Here is a 24,091-nt window from a genome sequence, read left to right as displayed (position 1 = left end):
ATTTTTAACATTATTTTCATATACTCTTTGTTATGAGAGCAATTTTTTTGTGCACAATTGGGGTTTGAGCTCTTGCTTTGGTAGTTGTGAAATTGCATACTGTTTTTTGAATAAAAAGCACAAGCTTTTGCTTGTTCCTGAATGTGGAATCTTAATTGAACTATTTTCTATTTCATTTTTGTAAGTAAATTTGCTAATTATTGTTATTTTCTTAGGCATACAAGAAAAAGAGTACGTGCCTTCAGCAAAGATCAGGAGGAAACGATTAGAGCTTTATATGAACAGTGAGTGTTTAATTTTTTTTTTTGGTGGCATATACATGTCTCAAATTTGATTTCCTTTTGCATAATTGATGCCAACTATTGTGCTTTTGGAGCTATTGATGCTCTTTTTCTCTTTTAAATTAAGTTAGATTTGTTTGCTTACAGGTTTAAAGGCCATAAAAGGTGCACCTACATGATTGCAAGTGCTCTGGCTGGTGATGATATGCTCACGGCTGCCCAAGTTTCCCGTAAACTTAAGCAACTTGGCTTACATGTTCCTCGACGGAAAAGAGCTGAAGGCAACATGCATTTGAGAGATGAGGATCTTAATGACTTTGATACAGCCAAAGCACAGGGTTCTGATGATGAAACATTGTTGTCACTAAGAAAAAGGTTACTATATCTTTATGTATTCTATGTGATTTTGCAAATGAAGTTTGTTTATATGCAATTTTTGTCACATACTTGCATCTCTATGGTTGTACACTTGTAGCACATCTACCTGCATGTGTCAAGTTCTGGATTTTATGGAAAAGCACCACTATACTTTGGCGATGAACTCATAAATTCATTATAATATTCAAGAGTTTATCCAGCTGACATGTTTTTGACTAAATGCAACCCGGTGGTCATTCACTACCATAGGTTGGCCACAAAATTTTCAATTTTTTCATTCATTTGGGCCTATTTATCAGTTCATTTCTGGCCAGAAAATCTCTCATTCCATCAACTCAATGTTTGCTCTTTACTGGTCCAGACCTGGTCATCTTTGTTACTCATGTATGGTTTCTGTTTCTAGGTTCTCATGAGTGCATTGATTGCTACTTTTTTCTTTCTTTTCTAGTTTTTTTTTTTTTTGTTCTTGCCTCAAGTCCATCTTCTCACATTCTGTTCTCCTTGCTTCTGAACAATTTTTTTCTTGATTGCCCATCATTCTGTACCTTCAGGCACAATAAATGTCCTGCCCCCCTTAAGAAATTTGTGCAACAATATGCATCAATCAAACAGTATCCCAGAATCATCTCTCAGTTCATGTTAGGATTCATGTTTTAGTTCATTTAGAGATTTAAAATAGGCCAATTAAGAATGAATTTGAAAATAATTATCTAAGACTTTCTATGTAGAGTGGTAGAGTGGAACGGTGGAAAGGATATCTAATAGATTTCAGGTAGTGGATAAAGGTTTCTTTATTTAAAATATTTTACTCAATATTGATAGATTTTCTAAGGTGAATCAGTCATGTTTCCTTTTTTGGGTAAGCTTATTCAGCTTTATGATTTTTTAACTAAAATCCTGTCTGATGTTTTAGGAGCAAGAAGGAGAATCACAGATTATTGCGTGAAGAGGTACCAGAACAGAATATTGAAGGAAAACTTATGCAAAGTTCCGATGATGAAACCCTAAGCTCTGTTCTGAAGTATCTCTCTCTCTCTCCCTCTCTCTCTCTCTCTCTCTATCTCTATCCTCTTATCTCTCTCCAAAAGCACAAAAACAAACAATAAGGTGTTTTTCTTGTGTAATCTGCATCTTTGTTTCTTCTTTCTAAGATTCAACCTTCAATGAAAATTAAATTATTGCATGTTGGATTGATGAAAACCTGCTGGTGATGCCCTCCATTTCTTAGTTAGCTCAGAGCAAATTCAAGCAAAAGATGTATGTGCACAGATCGTGGAATTAATGGTATACCATTACAAGTAATGCATTCCCTGCTTTCGTAATGGGTACATGATGCAATTTTCTCAGTTTTGCAATAGGGTGTGTTTCCTGGTATCAGAGAACACAAGTGATACAATCATGGCTACAATCACTTTTTTTTTTTTTGGGAAATATCATGAGATTGTTGATTAGTACCATTTCATCAATCCATTGACATACAGTACAAGATCCTACTGTACAATGTTACCCATGGGGGAAAAATCATAATCATGTTTCTCTTTTTTTTTTTAGTTGCTTGGCTCTACTATTTGGAATGTAATTATGTATTCATTCTTTATCTTATGAATTCTTGATTCGAACATCGTGTTAAAAAGCTGCTCAAATTGGCTTGAATGCCGACTATCTTTTCCTTTTCATTTTGTCTTTAGCTAATATCTCTCTTGGTGTATCTTTTGGACACAGGAAAACTAGGAGACTCCCTCCAAAGTTGGATGAGAAGCATACAAGCACTTCAAATGGGGGATTAGGGATTGATGATCTGTCTGGCAATGTAGTTGCTAAAGATGTCACGAAAAGGTATGGTATTTGTCATTCGAAACCCCTTAATGCTGGTAATAGAATAGCTTGTGGAATTTTCTTCTTGTCCTAGAATGTTGAAAAATATCATTCAAAAAATTTTGGAAGTGATAATGATATATTTACACAATAAATATTTTGAGGAAGAATTCATACATAGTTGCACCTTATTGTTGAGCCTGGTTTTTTCTTCTCTGTGGGGCCTAAAACCTCTAAACTTTGATTCTTAGGGATGGACACACCCTATCCAATGAGTTGGAAGTTGCTGGAATTAAAGATGATGTTGCTTTCAAGCATGTCAGCTTGGATGACAATTCAGAAGATGAAATTATGGCCTTTAGTAGTGAAAAACAGTTGGGAGCTGCATCCACCAACAATAGGGATATCTCACCACATCAACAAGTGGCTGACGAGTTGGCTGATTCGGGGGATGACATAGCTTCTAGTGCATTACCAATAAATTCTACAAGTAGAAGAAAGTTGAGGATGGTAATTGATTTCGAGGATGATGAGTAAGTATTATGATTGGCTAGGTTTGTCTCTGTTAGTGCTTACTTTATAGTTGTACTGTTATTGGGTTGTATGAATCGATCAAATAATGTGAATAGATGTGATCTTTCATATACAGATGCCCCATGTTTTGTAAGTTCATTTTTGTCATCTATAAATGGGATTTATTCATCCTCAAGACTCTGCAGAGTAAAGATAAACTCAATGGCTATTGATTTTTTTTTTTCCTGGAATTTTTTCATGGGAGGTTATTCTCGACTCTTGGGAAAATGTCAAAATGGGTATGATTATTACTACACTAATGGTGGTAGTAGTGACCATAACACATCCAAGATGTAAATAACCTAGAACAATGCTCTTGAATTTATCGTTAGATTTTTGTGTCACTACCTTATAATGGACAACTGTTTCCTACCTTAAAAACTATATTTGGTGGTTTTTTGAAAATTGTTTTAAAAATAGGTTGTTTTTTAGAACAAATGTTTCTAAATATTTGTCATAGAATATTTCAAGAAATGGTTGAAACTCCCAAGAATGTTTCCCAAACCTTAAGGTTGTAGATTTGTGCACGGGAGTTTCATGAACAATAAACTAAGAAAATTGCTAGAAAGACAAAAGCCCTTGGTCACTTTGTCTTTTTTAAATTGTTTATCTTTAAATGAATTTTATATATCAAGTTTATTGTTTTGTTTGACAATCAACCTAATTTAAGTTGTATATTTTTTCTAAACCAACTTCTACGATTAGTTGAAAACTTATCATAAATAATTATTTTAATCTAATATTAAAAATGCACGTATGTTATAATGTCTTGATTCATTGACTTGACTTCAAAAGTTAAAGTCAATAAATCGAATTGAAACATTTTTTTTTTCTAAACCAACTTCTACGATAAGTTGTTCTTTCCTTAGACCAACTTTTACGGTTACTTTTGCTAGCTATTTTCAAATTAGTCATAAGTTGGAAACTTACCATGAACAATTGTTTCCATCTAATGAAGTATTTTTCTCTTTCTTAAGATTTTTAAGTACAAACTACTTCATGTTAAGAATTCAAAGTGGGGGTCACTCTATCATCTCTATTAGAAAATTTTATTTTAAAATTAAAATACTGCATTTATTTATAATTATGATTATAAAAACTTTTTAACTATTCTAAAATATGTACCAATATCTTTTAATTTGTATTTTGTTAATAACATCAGCTACATCGTTTTGAAATAATGACTCTATGTTCTTTAAATAATATTAAAAAGAGAACATGATATTGCAAAACTTGGCCAAAACTTTCATCATCTTTATCATTAACATTTTTATTTATACATTAATATATTTGGAAGAAAAGTTAATGAAGAAAACTTTCATAAAAAACTATAAATTTTCAACTTTAATTAAGAAAAGTTAACCTACCAATATTTAATCAAAGTAGGAGAGAGAAAAAACACCTTAATTTTAATCTTCAAAAAACATATAACTTTAGTCATTGCACCTATTTTTTCCATTTTATTCCTTTCACATGCAATGGTAGTTTTGATCATTATACCTTTGAAGACTTGACACTCACAAAATTTTCAAGTTTTTTCATTATATCTTTTCAAGTTTATTTTAATTTATTTCCCCCTTTGGTTATGCTCATTTGAATGCAAATAAGAGCCAAAATATATGATTTTACTCTTCGTTACCATATGAAGTTTAGGCTTGAAAATTTCATGCATATTTGATCCTTGAGTTATAATAATTAAATCTAGCATTATACAAGAAAGAAAACAAAAAGTATAATAATCAAAAGTTAGTGTTTGTTGGAAAATTAAAATCGACTTGAAATTTGTTTTTCTTCTACGTTATTTAGATATTGATTTATTGACTTGTTAATTAAAGTTGAAATATTATAGTATTTATTTTTTGTTATTTGTTTTATCAAAATGTCTTAATTAGTGACCTATAAAAAAAATCTCTTAATTAGTGATTCTGAAATGATAATAATAGATAATAAAAGAGATTGATACTATTCTTAGCAATTATAAAAAGCTTATACACTCCAAAAACAAATAAATGTATCTTCAAATAAAAAAAATAATTAAATAGACATGCATTCAATTTCAATTTGTTAACCTTGAGTACATTGTATGAATCTAAAGTTGGATTTCTTAAATATTAAAGAAAAAGTCTATTCAATATTTAACGAGATGAGAAAAATCTTTACCTATTACAAATTTGAATGATGAATCGTAGATGAGGTTGCACTAAGGAATTTTCTTTGTGTATATAAATTTCAAAGTATTTTTTGGTGAGGTTGCACTAAGGAATTTTCTTTGTGTATGTAAATTTCAAAGTATTTTTTTTGACAAGATAGGTTCATAGACTCTAGTGAATATCTACGTCAGCTAAGAGCAAGCTCTAGAGATAGGTTTGATATAGTGAATTATTACTTGACTTCAATAGAAATTACATTATTATTATTATTATTGTGAAAATAAATGAATGAGATAATTGTCACTTTTTAAAACAACCTCTAGAAATAAGTCCAATATAGTGGATGACTTGACTCCAATAAAAATTATATTATCTTTTTTGTCAAAATAAAATGATGCGATGATGCCATTTTTTTGACCACTACTTTTATAATAATAACAATAATAATAATATTGGTAGAAGGAGTAACATATCATTATGGTTAGACTTGACATTTTGTAAGATATGAAATTAAGATGATGGTTAGAATTTATATTATGTAGCATGGTTAGACTTGAAATATAATTTAATAATTTGTCTTGGAATCTAATTACTTATTTGTAATCATAACTTGAAATTGGGCTCGATCCACCTTATGGGTCTTGACCCAATTACTTGGTGTGATGACCTAATATAGACTTAAGAGTTTCATAATGGATGAATCCGTATGTTTTAAGGCTAGGTCTCATCACCTCTCTAATCTAGACTCAAATAACATAATTAACAATTGGGTGGCATGTCCCATTAACAACTATCAAAACAAGAGAAGGTTGAGGAAGATCCATGTCACGCATGTGCATACAGTTTTTCTTGTAATATATTTTGTTTTACCATTTTGTACTGAATTCTTCATCCCATCAATATCATGAAATCAATAGGTACTCATCTATTTCTTCTATGGTTTTGTATTCTAATTGATATGTAATTTAAGAATTAAATTGACTCAACTAGGATTTGGAATAATTTCATGTTAGATAAAAGAGGATCAAAGAAAGATAAAAGTCTTCAAAATTTTGAGTGTATCACAACATTAAAAGATTCTCAATTGCTCTAGTGGGGAGGAATAGTGCACGAAGGGAGCAAGACCAAGCCGAACCACTAGGAGAGTAAACCCTTCCCACATGTCAAGTTGAATAAATGAATGTAGCCTCAACTAGAGAGATCAACCAGCGCCTTTTATTTTAAGCCATCGGTGGTGCAGAACGCACTAATTCGCGACCAACAAGTTTTCCAAAACCGAACCGATTTCGATAGATCCCAGGATCAATACAATAAAAAAACCTATGAATTATAGTAGAGCAGTTGATGTTGGATTATTTCGAGCTTGATCCAAGGCAGTTTGAATATTGTTCCAGTATTCCCCATTTTCTTTATCCAGTAGAAAGGGGGTCTGGTACCTTTTGAGCCGTAAAATTCAATTCTTTATTGAAGACTCTAGACTCGAATTTTTTACAATAGAGGGTTGGTGGGAAGGTCCTGCTTCATCCCACGCCACACTTGGTGGATTCACCGATGTGCCCTCCATTTCCGTTTTGGAAAATGGTTCTAACAAGACCCGCATCTCGAAGGAATCCTCCATCCACAAAGAAAGTTATGATGATTAGATCCAACATCACAAATCAAAGGAAAAATAAATAAATAATGATGAAAGTTACAAGCTTGTTGGAAAATTAAAATTGGCACTCTTTTCTTTATTTTAATATTGAAGGCATTGACTTGCCTTAATTAAAGTTGAAACATTAAACTACCTTCTTTGTCCTTCCCTGCATCAAGATGTTTTATTTTTTAAAGTAAATAATGATAAAAATTTGATTAGACTTTATGATATTATGTTCACATTTTGGTGGCACTTGAGAAACAATAGAGCAATTCTTTGCTGAGACCATTGCTATCAAAAAGTACAAAATGTTTCTTTAATCATAATCTAGTGTAAAATAAACAAATTTTTTCTCACTAAAATAAATAAACATGTACCCAATATAAATTTCTTAATTCAAAGTATATTATTGGCATTCGGTGGTGGATTTATTAAAGATTAAAAAACATAGAAACCATTCAATATTTAGCTAGAGATAAAATAAAATTCCAAATTACCTTTCAAAAGACAAATTATTGATGGCCACATGATAATAAATTTTCTTGGTATAAATTTCAAAGTACTTTTTGACAAAAAAAATTAGTGGATGACCAAGTCAATATCCATGCTAGCTAATGGCAACATTTAGAAGTGAGTTAGGTATAATGGATGACTTGACTCTCTCTCTCTCTCTCTCTCTTGACTCTCTCTCTCTCTCTCTCTATATATATATATATATATGTGTGTGTGTGTGTTCTTTTATCGAAATAAAATAAAAGATTGAATACAGTGGATGACTTAATTACAGTAGAATTTTTCATTATGATTCTTCCATCAAAATAAAATGGAAGATGTTCCCATTTTAGTACTAGTATTGAAATAAAATATGTTCAAACACAAAGTGAATGTAAATAGAAGATAGATTTTTATAACCAAAATAGAATTTAGTTTTATAAGTAGAAGGGGAGATTTCTTAATTCAAAGTATATTTTTGCATTTGGTGGTGGATTAGTTACATATTAAAGAACATAGAGACCATTCAATATTTAGCTAGATATAAAATAAAATTTCAAATTGCATTTCAAAAGGCAAATCATTAATGGCCACATGATAATAAAATTCCTTGGTATGAATTTCCTTGTTTACATTATCCTCTATATGGGTCAAATATAGTGGATGACTTCTAAGTTAATAGACATTATACAAATATAATGGTCTTGGTATATATAAATTCAAAGTGATTTTTGGACAAATTGGATCAATGGGTTCCAACCTAAATTTATGCTAGTTAAAAGCAACATCTTTAGATAGGTCTAATATAGTGGATGACTTGACTCCGATAGACATTATTAAATTTGTTTTTGTAAAAAATAAATGATAATATTTTAAAAAATTTAACAATAAATTACCTTTTGAAAAAATTTCTCTAATTGTCATTTATTTAGTAAAATTTATGGATTTAGTAAAATATTAATATCTATATTTTATAATTTTTTTATCATTTTTAATAAAAGAAATATAAGTTGTGTTTTTCTCATTAATTCATTTTTTAAAAAATTGATCATTATATTATATTATTTAAAAATTTATGATTCATTAAGAATAATTTTTATAAAAGGTAAAAGTTTAAAAATAAACAAGAAGAATGATGCATGTAGAAAGATGAATCATGACTTGTAAAATAAACAAAAATGAAACTTATAAAAAGAGAATTAGTATTTTTATAAACTTAAAAATAATATATATATACATATGAAATATTTTATAATTAAATGTGTTTATATCTGTCAAAAAGAAGGAACATTAGTAAAGATTCCAAGGTTAGGCGTAGGCCTTCAACAGGTTTTCATTCCTTTTGGACCTATAATCAACATGGTATATAAGTCAATGCCTGGTTTGCTCAGAAATCAAAAACCAAAACTTGCAAGTCCTTGTTATTCCACAGTATCCTTGGTTTGTGTTGAACATGGGTGGAAGCCCCTTTCAATATTATTTTGGCCTTTTTCTGCTTTTGCTGGGTTTCAAAGCTGGGTTGGGATCCAGTTTGAGGGTGGGTGATGCTAAAGTTGGGTGCATAGAGAGGGAGAGACAGGCTCTCCTTCACTTCAAACAAGGTGTTGTCGATGACTATGGAATGCTTTCTTCATGGGGCAATGGGGAAGACAAAAGAGATTGTTGCAAATGGAGAGGAGTGGAGTGTAACAACCAGACAGGTCATGTGATCAGGCTTGATCTTCATGAGCAATATTTGGGAGGTAAGATATCTCAGCTTGGTCCTTCATTGGCAGAGTTGCAGCACTTGAAGCATTTGAACCTCAGCTGGAATGATTTTGAAGGTAATTATATACATATATACCTTGTGAAAGTTCATCAGTTTGTCTCAGCAGAACATAATTCTCTTTTCCCAATTTTACAGGAATTCTTCCCACTCAACTCGGAAATCTTTCCAACTTGCAATCCCTTGATCTCCGCTATAATAGGGATATGACCTGTGGAAACCTTGACTGGCTTTCTCACCTTCATTTGTTAACACACCTTGACTTGAGTTTTGTTAATCTTAGTAAAGCAATCCATTGGCCACAAGCAATTAAGAAAATGCCTGCCCTAACTGAGTTATACTTGAGTAATACTCAGCTTCCTCCTATTGATCCAACAATATCCATTTCCCATATTAATTCTTCTACTTCTCTTGCTGTGCTCGAACTCTTTGAGAATGATCTCACTTCTTCAATATACCCTTGGTTGCTCAACTTCAGTAGCTGCCTTGTTTATCTTGACCTCTCTAATAATCATCTAAATGGTTCAATTCCAGATGCTTTTAGAAACATGACTACTCTGGCATATCTTGATCTCTCTTTCAATCAACTTGAAGGTGAGATTCCAAAGTCCTTTAGTATCAACCTTGTTACTTTGGATCTTTCTTGGAACCATCTGCATGGTTCAATTCCGGATGCCTTTGGGAACATGACTACTTTGGCATATCTCCATTTCTCTGGGAATCAACTTGAAGGTGAGATTCCGAAATCCTTGAGAGGTTTGTGTGATTTACAGATATTATCCTTGTCTCAGAACAATCTCACTGGACTGCTGGAAAAAGATTTTCTGGCCTGCTCTAATAACACATTAGAGGTTTTAGATTTATCTCATAATCAATTCAAAGGGTCATTTCCCGATCTTTCAGGATTTTCACAGTTGAGAGAATTACATCTTGAATTCAATCAACTAAACGGAACTTTACCTGAAAGTATTGGACAACTAGCTCAACTTCAAGTGTTGTCCCTTCGTTCAAATTCATTGCGAGGCACTGTCTCGGCAAACCACCTTTTTGGTCTCTCCAAACTGTGGGACTTGGACTTATCATTCAACTCCCTTACAGTCAACATAAGCCTTGAGCAAGTTCCCCAGTTTCAAGCCCGAGAAATAAAGCTGGCCTCTTGCAAATTAGGCCCACATTTTCCTAATTGGCTTCGAACTCAAAAATATTTGTCTATGCTTGATATCTCTGCTTCCGGAATTGCAAATGTCCTTCCCAATTGGTTTTGGAAATTTACTTCAAATTTGTCTTGGTTTAACATTTCCAACAATCACATCTCAGGCACTTTGCCCAATTTAACTTCACACCTATCTTATCTGGGAATGGATATAAGTTCAAATTGCTTGGAAGGTTCAATACCACAATCTCTTTTCAATGCTCAATGGTTGGATCTCTCCAAGAACATGTTTTCAGGCTCAATTTCTTTATCGTGCGGGACTACTAATCAGTCTAGTTGGGGTTTGTCTCATCTCGACCTCTCAAATAATCGACTGTCCGGAGAACTACCTAAATGTTGGGAGCAGTGGAAGGATTTAATTGTCCTTAATTTGGCAAATAATAATTTTTCTGGGAAAATTAAAAATTCGATCGGCTTGTCATATCATATGCAAACATTGCATTTACGTAACAATAGTTTAACTGGAGCACTACCTTGGTCCTTAAAGAACTGCAGAGATTTGCGTCTTCTAGATTTGGGAAAAAATAAATTGTCAGGAAAAATACCTGGATGGATTGGAGGAAGCCTGTCAAATTTGATTGTTGTCAACCTAAGATCCAATGAATTTAATGGAAGCATACCTTTAAATCTGTGTCAACTGAAAAAGATTCACATGTTGGACCTTTCAAGCAACAATCTATCTGGTACTATACCAAAATGTCTCAACAATTTAAGTGGCATGGCTCAGAATGGGAGTTTGGTCATTACTTATGAAGAAGATTTGCTTTTTCTTATGTCCCTCTCGTATTATGATAATACATTGGTTCAATGGAAAGGAAAAGAATTAGAGTACGATAAAACTCTTGGACTTGTGAAGAGCATTGATTTTTCGAATAACAAGTTAATAGGAGAAATTCCGACAGAAGTAACTGATTTGGTAGAATTGGTGTCATTGAACTTATCAAGAAACTATTTGATTGGACCAATCCCTTTGATGATAGGTCAATTGAAATCGTTGGATTCTCTTGATCTGTCACGAAATCGACTTCATGGTGGAATCCCTGTCAGTCTTTCTCAAATAGCTGGTCTAAGTGTTTTAGACCTATCGGATAACATCTTGTCAGGTAAAATTCCATCAGGCACTCAATTACAAAGTTTTAGTGCCTCCACATACGATGGAAATCCAGGACTTTGTGGGCCACCACTTTTGAAAAAGTGTCAAGAAGATGAAAATAGGGAAGTCTCCTTCACTGGTCTTAGTAACGAAGAGGACATTCAAGATGATGCAAATAATATATGGTTTTATGGAAATATTGTTCTTGGATTCATCATCGGATTTTGGGGAGTTTGTGGAACTTTACTACTCAATAGTTCATGGAGATATGCCTATTTCCAGTTCTTGAGCAAGATAAAAGATTGGTTGTATGTGACAGTAAATATGAATAGAGTACGAAGGAGCCTCCACAGTTAAATGGTAAGACTTCTCAAATTCTCTCCTTAGGTTTTTTGAATAAAATGTATTACCTTAGTTGTCACTTTCTATTATTGTTCAAATCCCTTTTCTATATAATTAACTTACCTCTCACAATATATGGAGATAAAATAAGATTTTGCAAATAGAAATATCCTATTTTGTTTGATTTAGAGGTGAAATTTAACTATAACTAAGGAAGCCTAGAATATTTTAATATGCCAAATATAACAACACTGCATTTTTAGTTCTCATTGTACATATAGATTAATGATATGGCTTGAGAATCATAGTTGAAAAATTATAATTATCACTATTTTTTTCTCATCTTGCTTTTGCTTATAGTTTTACCTTTTGTCGACAACTTGCTTTAATTATCTTTAAGAATCTTTGAGGTTTTATTGTAAGAAGCATACCACTTACTTTCCCTTATATTAATAAAGAAAAGTAACTTTGCAGCTATTGAAGACATTTTTTTTCAAATTGATGAATATTATTTCATCTGTGTATTACAGAACTTCAATTGGATGGCATCTCAAGGATTAACAGATGATATATGCTTGCGAGTAATAGGTTATTCAGTACGAGACAACTTGAATGTAAGAGTATTTGTGTCTATTGAACTTGTCTACCTTCTAAATAACTCAAGCATGTATTAAGTTTGTTTATTTGATAGTCGGTGTGGCTTAAGTTTCTTATGTTATGCTCTGTTTAAAGCTTTTCAAACATATTATTTTTGCTATATCATATGTAAGGTTTGGTCCTCTATAATTGATTTAGTAATTTGTTTTAAATTTTTTTATTTCCTTCGTAGATTCAAATGTATTAGAGGAAGATATCAAGTCCTTTGTGGTGCAATGCTAGAAAATAGTTCACTTAATTAAAAAAAAAAAACGTTTTCTTTTGCTCAAAAACTATTAGCAACTAAAGCCATAGTATCAAATGGGACATGGTAAGACTAAGAACAGAAACAGAGTGTTCTGTTTCTCTGGTGCTCAAGCATGGAAGTTATTATAATAGAGAGAGACAGCTGGTCAGAATAAAACAAAATTCAAAACATGGTGTTTCTCACAATGCCTATAGAGGCTTCATCCACTGATATTCCACAACAGGTAGCCGTCAAAAACCCTTCTGTTGAGTAGGTGAAAAGAAGCTCCATACTTCTCAGGACACACAGAACACCTTGGGTAGAGACCTTGACCATGCTTGCAGAAATGTGTTTTTGGAGCAGCAATCAGAAGTATAAGAGGCTTTATATTTGGGAACAATCCTCATGCATTCTCCTCATTCAATTTATCATTGTGACTGAGATGACTACATGTTGAGGTTTGGTCAATTCTAGGAAGGTGACTGGTAATCATAAAGCATTTACCAACCATTCTTGAATACGTACTTATGTCATTAGCAGGATGGAACTGCAAGTGGTCATTAATTAAGCAACAAAAATGGCTGGTAAGATTCTGTGACATTGATTGTATATATTCAAATGTTTTTTATTTCAGGTTAAATTCGGCTTTTGTTTTTTTATTTTTTAATTCACTACTGCTTACATACTTCTTGTATATGAACAGGCTAATTGTTCATGCCATTGAATTTGGCAATATTTTCTTATTGCTTGGGGCTTAGGTTACTGTTCATTTTTTCATTATTATGTTTTTATGTTTTGTTTTTATGACTGATCCCATGCCACACGGTAAGCAAGCGTTCACAGAGAATGACTGGAAATTTGTTCAGCTTGGGCTTGCTCTATTTTAGAACATTTTAGCTGTTCAAGACATCTCGTTGCAGTAGAGGGCTGGGAGTCTGCATGCCACTCAATTTTTATCTCTGAGTAACCAATTTTTGGAGCTGTTATTCTTCATTGTTTTCGAAGATGAGCTGTTATTTTTGGGGAAATGCTGTGTGATAATACACAATAGTATGAATTGGGATATGGTACTACTGAAAACAGAGCACTCTGTTTTTATGGTGCCCAAGCCAGAAAGCTAATGTCTCACAGCGAGGTCTGATTTCCAACTGTGAATCAAATTGCTCGAGGTACTTTATATGCAGATTGTTGCAAGTCACTTTGGTCATTAATCACCTTCAGGGGATGATGATGATGGGAATTGGATCAGTCATGCCAAGACTAACAATGGAAAGTTTGTTACAAATTTTTTGTTTCTGTAGTTTTTTCCCACTGTACCTCCTTTTTATTTAATATTGAGATTGCAGTGAAGGTTTGGGTGTTTGTCACAATGCCTGTCGAGGTGCCATCAGATGATATTTAATGACAGATAGGGTATCTATGAGGGTTGAAGTCTCATTATATGCGGCAACACAGTTCTTGATATTTAATGACAGAATGGTAAACGAACTTTATATATGGTTTTTTCCCTTCTCATGGGTTCATTTGTAAGTGTCCCAATTTTCAAACGGATGAATAATGATCAGGAGTTCGCCTTACCTCTTGGGATCTATGTTGACACATCCATTTTGGGAAGTTTTTATTGAGGACAGAATAATAAATTTGCATATAGCTCTGTGATATCTGTCTAACCATGCTGGCTTTTCCATTTTGCAGATTTGCATGTCAGATTTAGAGCTTAAACTATCACTGGAAGATTCTAAAGAGCCTCAAACAGCTCACATCCATCTTTACAAGTTCTTTTATGATCAGACTGATCGAGGGTTGACTCATTTTCTCTTGAATCTGATCAAATCCTTCGGCTCTCATACCAACCCAAAAGGTTTCGATCCCCTTTCATTTCAACAACTTAGAAGTTCATTGTTGATGATGATGTTGCTGTTATATTTATTATTACTACAACTTATTTGATAAGCAATTATTGTTATTATTTTTTCTTTATCTTATAACACAATCATATGATAAATAGTGGAATATAATGTTGTGACTGCATTGAAATTCTTGACCAAACAGAAAAATGGGAAATTTTGCTACCTATTTTAAAGCATTATAATCAATATAGGGTATGATGATGATGAATCGAGTCAACCTTGCCCCTACATTTTTGTGGTTATGAATGCATTCAAAGAAAGTAATACTTAGTGTAAGGATCTAGACCCGGCTAATTTTATTATTCTGATCATTGATCTTGCAGATTTGATAGGAATGATATATATAGTTGTACAGCTTATGAAGAATCTTCGGGCTCATGGCACGTTAAGGGTATGTTATGTTTTCTTTTGTGGGCTAATCTCGGGTGGGGAATCTGTTAATTCGAGATTATTGTTTATAAATGGAAAAAATATGCCTATGAATTCTAGACAACATTAAATGTCTAAGAGATCTGTGCTGATAAAAGTGGGCCGAGTGTATAATGTCTGCCCTATTCTTTTTGTTTGTTAATACAAAGCGCTTACTGCTGTATAAACGTCTATATACATTCATGAACTCAAAGTGAAAAATATTGAAGTAAAATGATCATTGATTTCCTTTAGTAATTTTTGACTGAAACATTAGGTTTATGAGCATATCATGAAGTCTAGTTGGTGATTTACTTGTTAAACATGATGTCAGGCAATAAATATACCTTTACCTATACTGTAGTCTTAGCGACTAAACATCTGTTTGCGTTGGGCTTTTTGCTTCTATATCTCTAATGGAATGTGCTGCTGTTCCTATACCCCCTACCATACTTTGCAATTGAGCCTATCTAGACCTGGAACAGGATTTCCAGCTCTGCTCCCCCTTGTGGGGGAGTGTTGATCGGATAAAGAATCTTTAACTCCTCTTCTGAGATCTTGCAGAGCCCCTGAATCAGGTTTTAATAGCTTATGTTTGACTCTGGTAAGTCAGTGAAAATTTGGTGCTGCTCACCCATATAGGATAAAGAATATCGTCCCTCTACGTTGAGCAGGAGAGACTGAAAGAACACTGAAGACCATTGCTTGAAGCAGTCCTGGTGCTTCCCTCTTCCCTTCCCCCCCCCCCCCCCCCCCCCCCCTCTCTCTCTCTCTCTCTCTCTCTCTTTCTCTCTCCTACCTGAGGTTCCCTAGTTATCTGTTCAACCATGGACCCAAACAGGGGTGGAACCACATGCCAAATAGATGATTCCCCATCCTCTCGGCCAAGTCACCTATATATATAAATATACTTGTTCATTTATTTATCATTTCAAGTCTTCACATTCATCTGTTTTAATGTTTCTTTTATATGCTGATTTTCATTCTTGCAAGGCAAATGCACTTTGTTTCTTAGCTTGCTTGAGTGCCCTTTTTGTTCTTCTGTATAATTTGGGCTTCAGTGGAAGTTCATAATTTATATCAAGTTTTGGTTTTAGTGTAGTTTCTCTTGGAAAGCTGGTCCCATGGTTGGAGAAAGGAGGATTCTGGCAGGTGGATGACCAGTGTAAAAATATAGTCACTTTATGAACAAGAAATCCTTAGTAATTTGAGTTTAAGGCTTTGTTGAGTTGATCTAAAATCAGTATAATGTATTATGCTATATCTCTAAGACGATGGATTGTCAAAGTAGGGAATGTTTTTGTTATGATGATCTACATTTATTTCTTGTAAATTCTTTTGTGATTAGGTTTCTATAAAATCCAAAAAGGGGAGAAAGAAGAAAACATTGAGTGACAAGAATGAAAATGTAGAAGAACATGGAGATCATGCTGTCATTCAGAACGAAATTGGTGTCTCCAATTGTGGACAATCTGCAGATCTGAACATGTCACAGAAAGAAGCTTAGAAAATTTGATTTCTGATGAGAAACAAGAAGGATTCGTACAGATTGAGGAGCCTGAAATACCTTTGCATGGGACAGGAAGCCTTGGAAGCAGTCTGCCACATATGGATGTCCAAAAGACCAAACATACTATTGACGATCTTCACATTATGGAACTGATGATTCTTCGGGTGATGAGCAGGCAGCTGTGCTTGATGAAGTTGATTTTAAGGTGTCTACGTTGGTTTCTGCCTTGGCAAATAACCATGTTATCCAAAATTTATGTTGGCTGCTTAAATTTTATAAGATCAATTCCACCAGGACAAATCGCTACATTATATGCATTTTGCGGAAGATCTGTGATGATTTGGAGCTCTCTCAAATGCTATACCAGGTTAGAACTCACAAAACATCTTATTTAAGAATAGTTAGCAGAGCAATGAGGAAAGTGCAATTTATATGTACATTTTTTGTTTGACTAAATTTTGCAGTTATCACTCCTCACCATATTCTACAACATCCTATGTGAGCAGAAGTCATGTCCATGTAAGGATTATGAAAATATTGTTTGTTTCCTGACAAATTTGGTTAGAAAAATGCTAAGGAAAATGAAAAGTCAATCCCTTCTTTTTGTGGAAGTTCTCTTTTGGAAAACCCATAGAGAATGCCATTAGGTCACTTCCTAATCTTTATTGCATGAACTTGGGAGTTAAATCTTTATTGCATGAACTTGGAAGTTTGAAGAAAGAAAGTGGAAAATGGGGAAATCTTTCAAGGCATGGAGAAATCAGCTCAACACAAGGCAAGGGATGGATGGACAGAAGTATAGCAAATGCACTTGGGGAGGATGAAGCTGATGTTGTGATCTCTCATGAGCCTGTCTATCAAAAGTAAGATGTGTTTATGGAGCTTTAATATTCATGTTATTATTAGTTCTTGAGTTTTGCAGTTTATTTTTCCTTTATGAACTTCATAAATATTGACTAGGATGCTCAAGCAGAATGTTTAGCATCTTCAATCATCCATAGCTAGTCTAACATTATTTAGAGCTTGATGTTTCTTTTCATAAAGAGGGAGAAAAGTATTTTATTTAAGTTTCATAATATAATTGGAATGGTACAAATACTGCTAATGCTTAGTAATCAATTACCATCCTTTTTACTCTTGGGGACAGAAATGATAATTTTAGTGAGGTGGAGGAAGGCATCACTCCTATTTCAAGTAGTGAAATCGAAGGGAAGAGGAATTCTGATAAGTATGATGTTCAACAGTAAAAGCCTTGAAAAACTACTTTTTTCTTACATCTCATGGTTTAGAAAGTCCTTGGTTGATGCTTTCACTGTTGCAGTGCGGGGCATTATGTGGAACATGAGTTTCTAAAAGAAAGAGAAGGCTTGTTCTCAGTGCTGAGGTGGAGTAAAACACAAGGATCTATATAAGAAGTAAGTGCACTTGCATCCTACTGTTTTACTACTAGTAAATATTGGATGTAAATGTAGTTATATGAAGCATACTGAACTCAAGGTCTGACAATTAAGTGATTGCAAGTCTGTTTTGGTCTTTCTAATTATATAAGTTATGCTTACTTGGTTTTATAGATTCAATTCTTATTTTATTCAACAGTTTCTGAAATAGTTTGCATGGAATCCATTTTGACAAATACTGCTGCTTTAGATTCAAAGATGATAGACATTGTAGCCGTCTCATCGCCGAAGCCCTTGATCCTGATTGTAAAGTTTCTCCAGTCCGAGTTTCCAATAAGCTTAAGCAGTTAGGTTTGAAAATTGCACCAAAGAAAAGGATGCTCCAAGTTGATGTAGCTTTGTCTAATGGCTCCAATCAAATTATGGAAGAAGCTAGAGCAGTTGGAGAAAGAAGTGCTGTCTTGTTTAATTTGCTCCAACAATGTAGAGGGAAGTTTAGTGAGGTAATCTCTGTGAGTATTTATCAGCATCAGTACATTGTTAACATTATTTTCATATACTCTTTGTTATGAGAGTAATTTTTTGTGCACAATTGGGGTTTGGGCTCTTGCTTTGGTAGTAATGAAATTGCAAACTGTTTTTGGAATAAAAAGCATTTTTTTTGCTTGTTCTTCTTAAGTGTGGAATCTTAGTTGAACTATTTTCTATTTCATTTTTGTAAGTAAATTTTCTAATTATTGTTCTTTTCTTGGGCACACAAGAAAAAGGGTACATGTCTTTAGCAAAGATAAGGAGGAAACAATTAGAGTTTTATTTGAGTAGTGAGTGCTTAATATTTTTTTTTTTAGTGGCATACAAATGTCTTAAATTTGATTTCCTTTTGTATAGTTGATGCTGAATATTGTGCTTTTGGAACGCTTGAGGCTAGTCCCCTTTTTCTCTTTTAAAATAAATTAGATTTGTGTGCTTATAGGTTTAAAGACCACAAAAGGTCCACTTACATGATTGCAAGTGCTCTCAATGGTGATGATACGCTCACAACCACCATAGTTCCCCATAAACTTAAGCAACTTGGCTTACATGTTCCTTGACGAAAAAGTGCTGAAGGCAATATGCATTTGAGAGATGAGGATCGATCTTAGTGACTTCAAATACAACCAAAGCATAGGATTTTGATGATGAAACATTGTTGTCATTAAGAAAAAGGTAACTATATCTTTACAAATTTTATGTGATTTTGCAAACTAAGTTTGCTTACATGCAATAATTTTTGTCACATACTTGCATCTCTATGGCTGTACACTTGTAGCACGTTTGCTTGCACGTGTCAAGTTCAGGTTTTTATGGGAAAGCACCACTATGCCTTGGCAATGAACATAATAAAATTCAAGACTTAATCCAATTGACATGTTTTTACTAAATGCAACCTAGTGGTCGTTCACTACCATAGGTTGACCACAAACTTTTCAACTTTTCATTCTTTTGGGCGTACATATCAATTCATTTTAGACTAAAGAATCCCCTTATTCCATCAATTCAATGTTTGCTCTTTACCGGTTCAGACATAGTCATCTTTGGTACTTATATATGGTTTCTATTTCTAGGTTCTCATGAGTGCATTGATTGCTACTTCCTTTTTCTTTTCTTTTCAATTTTTTGTTCTTGCCTCTTGTTCATTTTCTCACATGCTATTTTCCTTACTTCTGGACATTTCTTTCTTGATTGTCTATCATTCTATACCTTTAGGCACAATAAGTCTTTTGACTGCCTTAACAAATTTGTGTAACAACATGCATCTTGCAGGATATATTTATACTTTGGGTGGTACTGCAGTTAATCGGATATCAAAGTTGTAGAAGATAGTTTTACTTTCTACTACTGAGGCAGAGTATGTTGTAGTGACAGATGCTAACAAAGAGATGATGTGGTGTAGTCTTTCTTGGAAGAATTGGGTCACAAGCGTGAGTGAAGTGTGTTACATTGTGATAGTTAGAGTATTTGACAAAGAATGTTGTTTATCATGCTAGGACAAAGCACATACAGGTTCGGTATCACTTCATAATATCAGCTTTGGAAGATGGAGTTTTAATACTCTAGAACATTTAAGGGAATTGAAATCCAATTGATATGTTGACAAAAATTGTAACGATTGAGAAATTGGAGTTGTGCACACCATCAATTGGACTTCTTGGCTAAAGATTGAGAAGTTATAGTTGCTACAAGTGGAGACAATTGATGATGGATTAGTCTTCAAGTGGGAGATTGTTAAGATATATGAAGCTTAATTATTATACTAATAATAAGGGTATTTTAAGTTAGGGTATTTTGGGGATTTTACACATGATTTGGTTGCCCTATTTATATTTTGTTTAGGGCAGCCAACTATGAGAGAAAGTTTTATTTTTTGGGGTATTAAGAGAGAAAAAAACGCAAAGAGAAAAACCTAAAGGGTGAGGCATTTTGGAATTCTCTTGTACTCTCTTTTCATCATAGTGAAAATCTACAGTGGCTACAAGTTGACGTAACTCTCACATTGAGAGTGAACCATTATAAATCTCGTGTGTTTTTTTGTACTTTGTTTTTCGCATTGGTTTATTATCACTTTTGAAAAATCGGATTAGGATGTTTTTAATCCTAACATTTTTCTCCTTTGGCCTAATTCACACGGTTGTACCAAATTTCGTATAAACATGCAAAATTGCCAAGTTTGGTTTTTCAGTTCTTCTTTGATGTTTCCTTAAACTTCTTCCTTTAATACCAAGTTAGTTACCTCTAATAAATTCAAATCTTGATTCAAATCAATTTGCATTGCTGGGAACATGGATGAGAAATACTCTCAAATCTCACATTTTAGAAATTTAAGCTTCATTCACCTTTCAAAATTTCTATATTTCAATAAGTCACTCTTTTCCATTATGCATTTGGATCACCATCAACATTATTTTCTTCAAGTTGATTCATTTATTTGTTACCCAATTAATAAAAAATCACACCTTGAAATGACTCCAAACCTTACAAAAATTGTTAGTAACTTTTGTAAGAGAAACAACATATTAATTAGTTATTTTCGATATTATTACTACTCAAAAGATGTTAAATGCACGATAATTTTTTTTATCTAAAATATGCTCTTTTTGAATAGTAATTAATCTTCCACTTAGATCTTATAATATCTTAATTTATTGACTTGACTTAAATTTTTTGAGAAATGATGAATCCTTCATTATTGTACTTTATCCTCTAGTAGATGACTTAAAAATCTATGTTATAGGGCTTTTATTATTATTATTATTATTATTATTACATCTTAATTTTTCAAGTCAACAAATCGATTGTGATTTTTTAAATTAACTTTTACAATTTTTTATTAGCTATTTACATTTTATGATAAGTTGAAATTTTGTAGTAAATAATCATTTCTATCTAAATAAATATTAGATGGTTTCTTAGTCCTCTTGAATTTTTAAGGGTTCATGATGGGATGCAATTGTTTTCTCTTTAATAAATTATTTATTTTAAAAACTATATTTATTTACTTTATGAATATAGAAACTCTTTCTAGCTTTTTAAATTAGTACCAATCTATTTTGTATATGGTTAATAACATTGATTATATTCTTCTAAAAATAATGGTTCTATGTTCCTTAAATAATTTCAGGATATAGACATGACCAAATTTTCATCTTTATCATCAACATTTTTATTTACAAGTTAAGATATCTTGATAAAGGAATGAATAATGAATTATAATATTTCAGCTCTAATTAAGCTAAGTTAATCTACGTGCTAAAATTTAAATGAAGTAGTAGAGAAAAAGGAAACTATAACTCAATTTTAATTTTGCAACAAAGATATAACTTTAGTCATTACACCTTACTATTATTTTTTTCTTTATTTTTTTCACATGTATTGGTAATTCTAGTCATTATGCCTTGTAAGACCCTATGCTCACCAAATTTTATGGTCTACTCATCATATCTTTTAAAATTTTGGTTACTTGTAAAGTACTCAAGACTTTTAGCAATGTCATATTCTTCTTACATCTAATTTAAACATCACTAAATTGAGTGTTATGTATTTGTCGGTCCACATACTTACTATATAACCTAGGATGACCAATCAAGTCATTACCATATAACATGTATGCTTGTTGTAATCAATTCAACCTTCTTATAGTATTTTAAAATTCTTATCATTTTGGTTAAAGTCATTTTAATGTAAAAAAGAACCAAGACATATCCATTAGATAACTTTCCTCCCTGTTGTGCAACTAGCCATATGGATTTTAGACTTGAAAAATTAAAATTGTGTATTGCATTTGACAAAATAAGATAATCAGGACTAACATCTTATGTGAAAGAAAATAAAAAGTAATAATCAAAATTTCATGTTTATTGGAAATGAAAATCAATAGAGAATCTTTTATTTTTTTCTCCTAGTTTGTTTAGATGTTGATAGATTTATTTGTTAATTAAAATTGAAATATTATAATACTTTATTTTTGTTATTTCTTTTATCAAGATGTCTTAATTAATGATTCAAAAATGTTAATAATAAATTATAAAAGAGATTGTTGCTACTCTTAAAAATTATAAAAAAAGTTTATACACTCAAAAAGTAAACAAATGTAAAAAATAAATTTTTATTAAAATAAAATAAATGTATGTCCACTTTGAATTTATTAACATGAAGTAAATTGTAGGCATCATAAATTAAGATTTTTTTATTGATTAAAGAAAAAAGACCATTCAACATTTAGCTAGATGAGAAAAAAAATCTTTATTTATTACAAAATTCAAATTATTTTTTGGATGATGAATCATTGATAAGAATAGGTAAAGAATTTTCTTGGTATATACAAATTCAAAGTGATTTTGGACGAATTGGATCAATGGAATCCAGCCCATATTTATGCTAACTAATGGCAACCTCTCTAGATGGGTTGAATAGAGTGGATGACTTGACTTCAATAGACATTACATTAAATTTTTTTGAAGACCATATTTATGTTAGCTAAAAGTAACCTATCTCTATCTAGATGAGTTCAATATTATAATAATAATAATAATAATAATAATAATAGATAGTGGATGGCTTGTCTCCAATAGACATTACATTAAATTTTTTAATAATGGGTCAAATATAGTGGATGGTTAGGCCCAATATAGTGGATAACTTGTCTCTAATGAACAATACATTAAATTTTTTTGAAGACCATATTTATGTTAGCTAAAAGTAACCTCTCTCTCTCTAGATGAGTCCAATATAACAATAATAATAATAATAATAATTATGGATAGTGGATGGCTTGTCTCCAATAGACATTATATTAAATTTTTTAATAATAGGTCAAATATAGTGGATGACTAGGCCCAATATAGTGGATGATGACTTTTATTCTAATAGTCATTACATTAAATTTTTGTGGATGACTTGACTCTAATAGACATTACATTAAATTTTTTTGGAGACCATATTCATGTTAGCTAAAAGTAACCCTCTATCTAGATGAGTCCAATATAATAATAATAATAATAATAATAATAATAATAATGGATAGTGGATGGCTTGTCTCCGATAGACATTACATTAAATTTTTTAATAATAGGTCAAATATAGTGGATGACTAGGCCCAATATAGTGGATGACTTGTCTCTAATGAACATTACATCAAATTTTTTTGGAGCTCATATTTATGTCAACTAAAAGCGACCTATCTAGATGAGTCCAATATAGTGGATGATGACTTTGACTCTAATAGTCATTACATTAAATTTTTGTGGATGACTTGACTCTAATAGATATTACATTAAACTTTTTTTGGAGCCCATATTTATGTTAGCTAGTGGATAATAATAATAATAATAATAATAATAATAATAATAATAGGTCTAATATAGTAGATGACTAGGTCCAATATAGTAGATGACTAAGTCCAATATAGTAGATAATTTGATTCCAATAAACATTACATTAATTTTTTTTTGGAGCCCATATTTATGTTAGCTAAAAGCAACCAATCTAGATGAGTCCAATATAATAATAACAATAACAATAACAATAATAATAATAATAATAATAATAATAATATCAAAGGTGCAAATACAAAATTAATTATAATAATACCATTGGTACAAATGAAAAATTAATAAAATATATAATGATGATCAACATTATTAGCCTTGAATATTATGAAAATACAAAATAAACACTGAACGTCAGTTAAGTTGCTTAGACATAGTACA

At 32.1% G+C, this 24,091-nt stretch overlaps 1 protein-coding gene across 4 annotated transcripts in view; it reads left to right on the top strand.

Moving 5' to 3' along the window:
- LOC117934058 (protein timeless homolog) overlaps positions 1-19,968 on the top strand; it is a 36,823-nt gene extending 16,855 nt beyond the window's left edge. For 3 of the 4 annotated variants that reach the window (XM_034855654.1, XM_034855653.1, XM_034855652.1), the window contains 5 exons: positions 216-284; positions 429-656; positions 1,573-1,680; positions 2,382-2,495; positions 2,726-3,183. In XM_034855654.1, the coding sequence (XP_034711545.1) occupies positions 216-284; positions 429-656; positions 1,573-1,680; positions 2,382-2,495; positions 2,726-3,011 (805 nt within the window). In that variant the 3' untranslated portion in view covers positions 3,012-3,183. Of the gene's footprint in view, positions 1-215; positions 285-428; positions 657-1,572; positions 1,681-2,381; positions 2,496-2,725; positions 3,184-19,649 lie in introns of those variants that run through there. The other variant, XM_034855656.1, reaches the window with a different exon arrangement.
- Positions 19,969-24,091: the final 4,123 nt, after the last annotated feature.

Source organism: Vitis riparia, chromosome 16 (genome assembly GCF_004353265.1).
Source record: "Vitis riparia cultivar Riparia Gloire de Montpellier isolate 1030 chromosome 16, EGFV_Vit.rip_1.0, whole genome shotgun sequence".
Classification (NCBI taxonomy): domain Eukaryota; kingdom Viridiplantae; phylum Streptophyta; class Magnoliopsida; order Vitales; family Vitaceae; genus Vitis; species Vitis riparia.
This window is presented reverse-complemented; position numbering and strand designations above follow the sequence as displayed.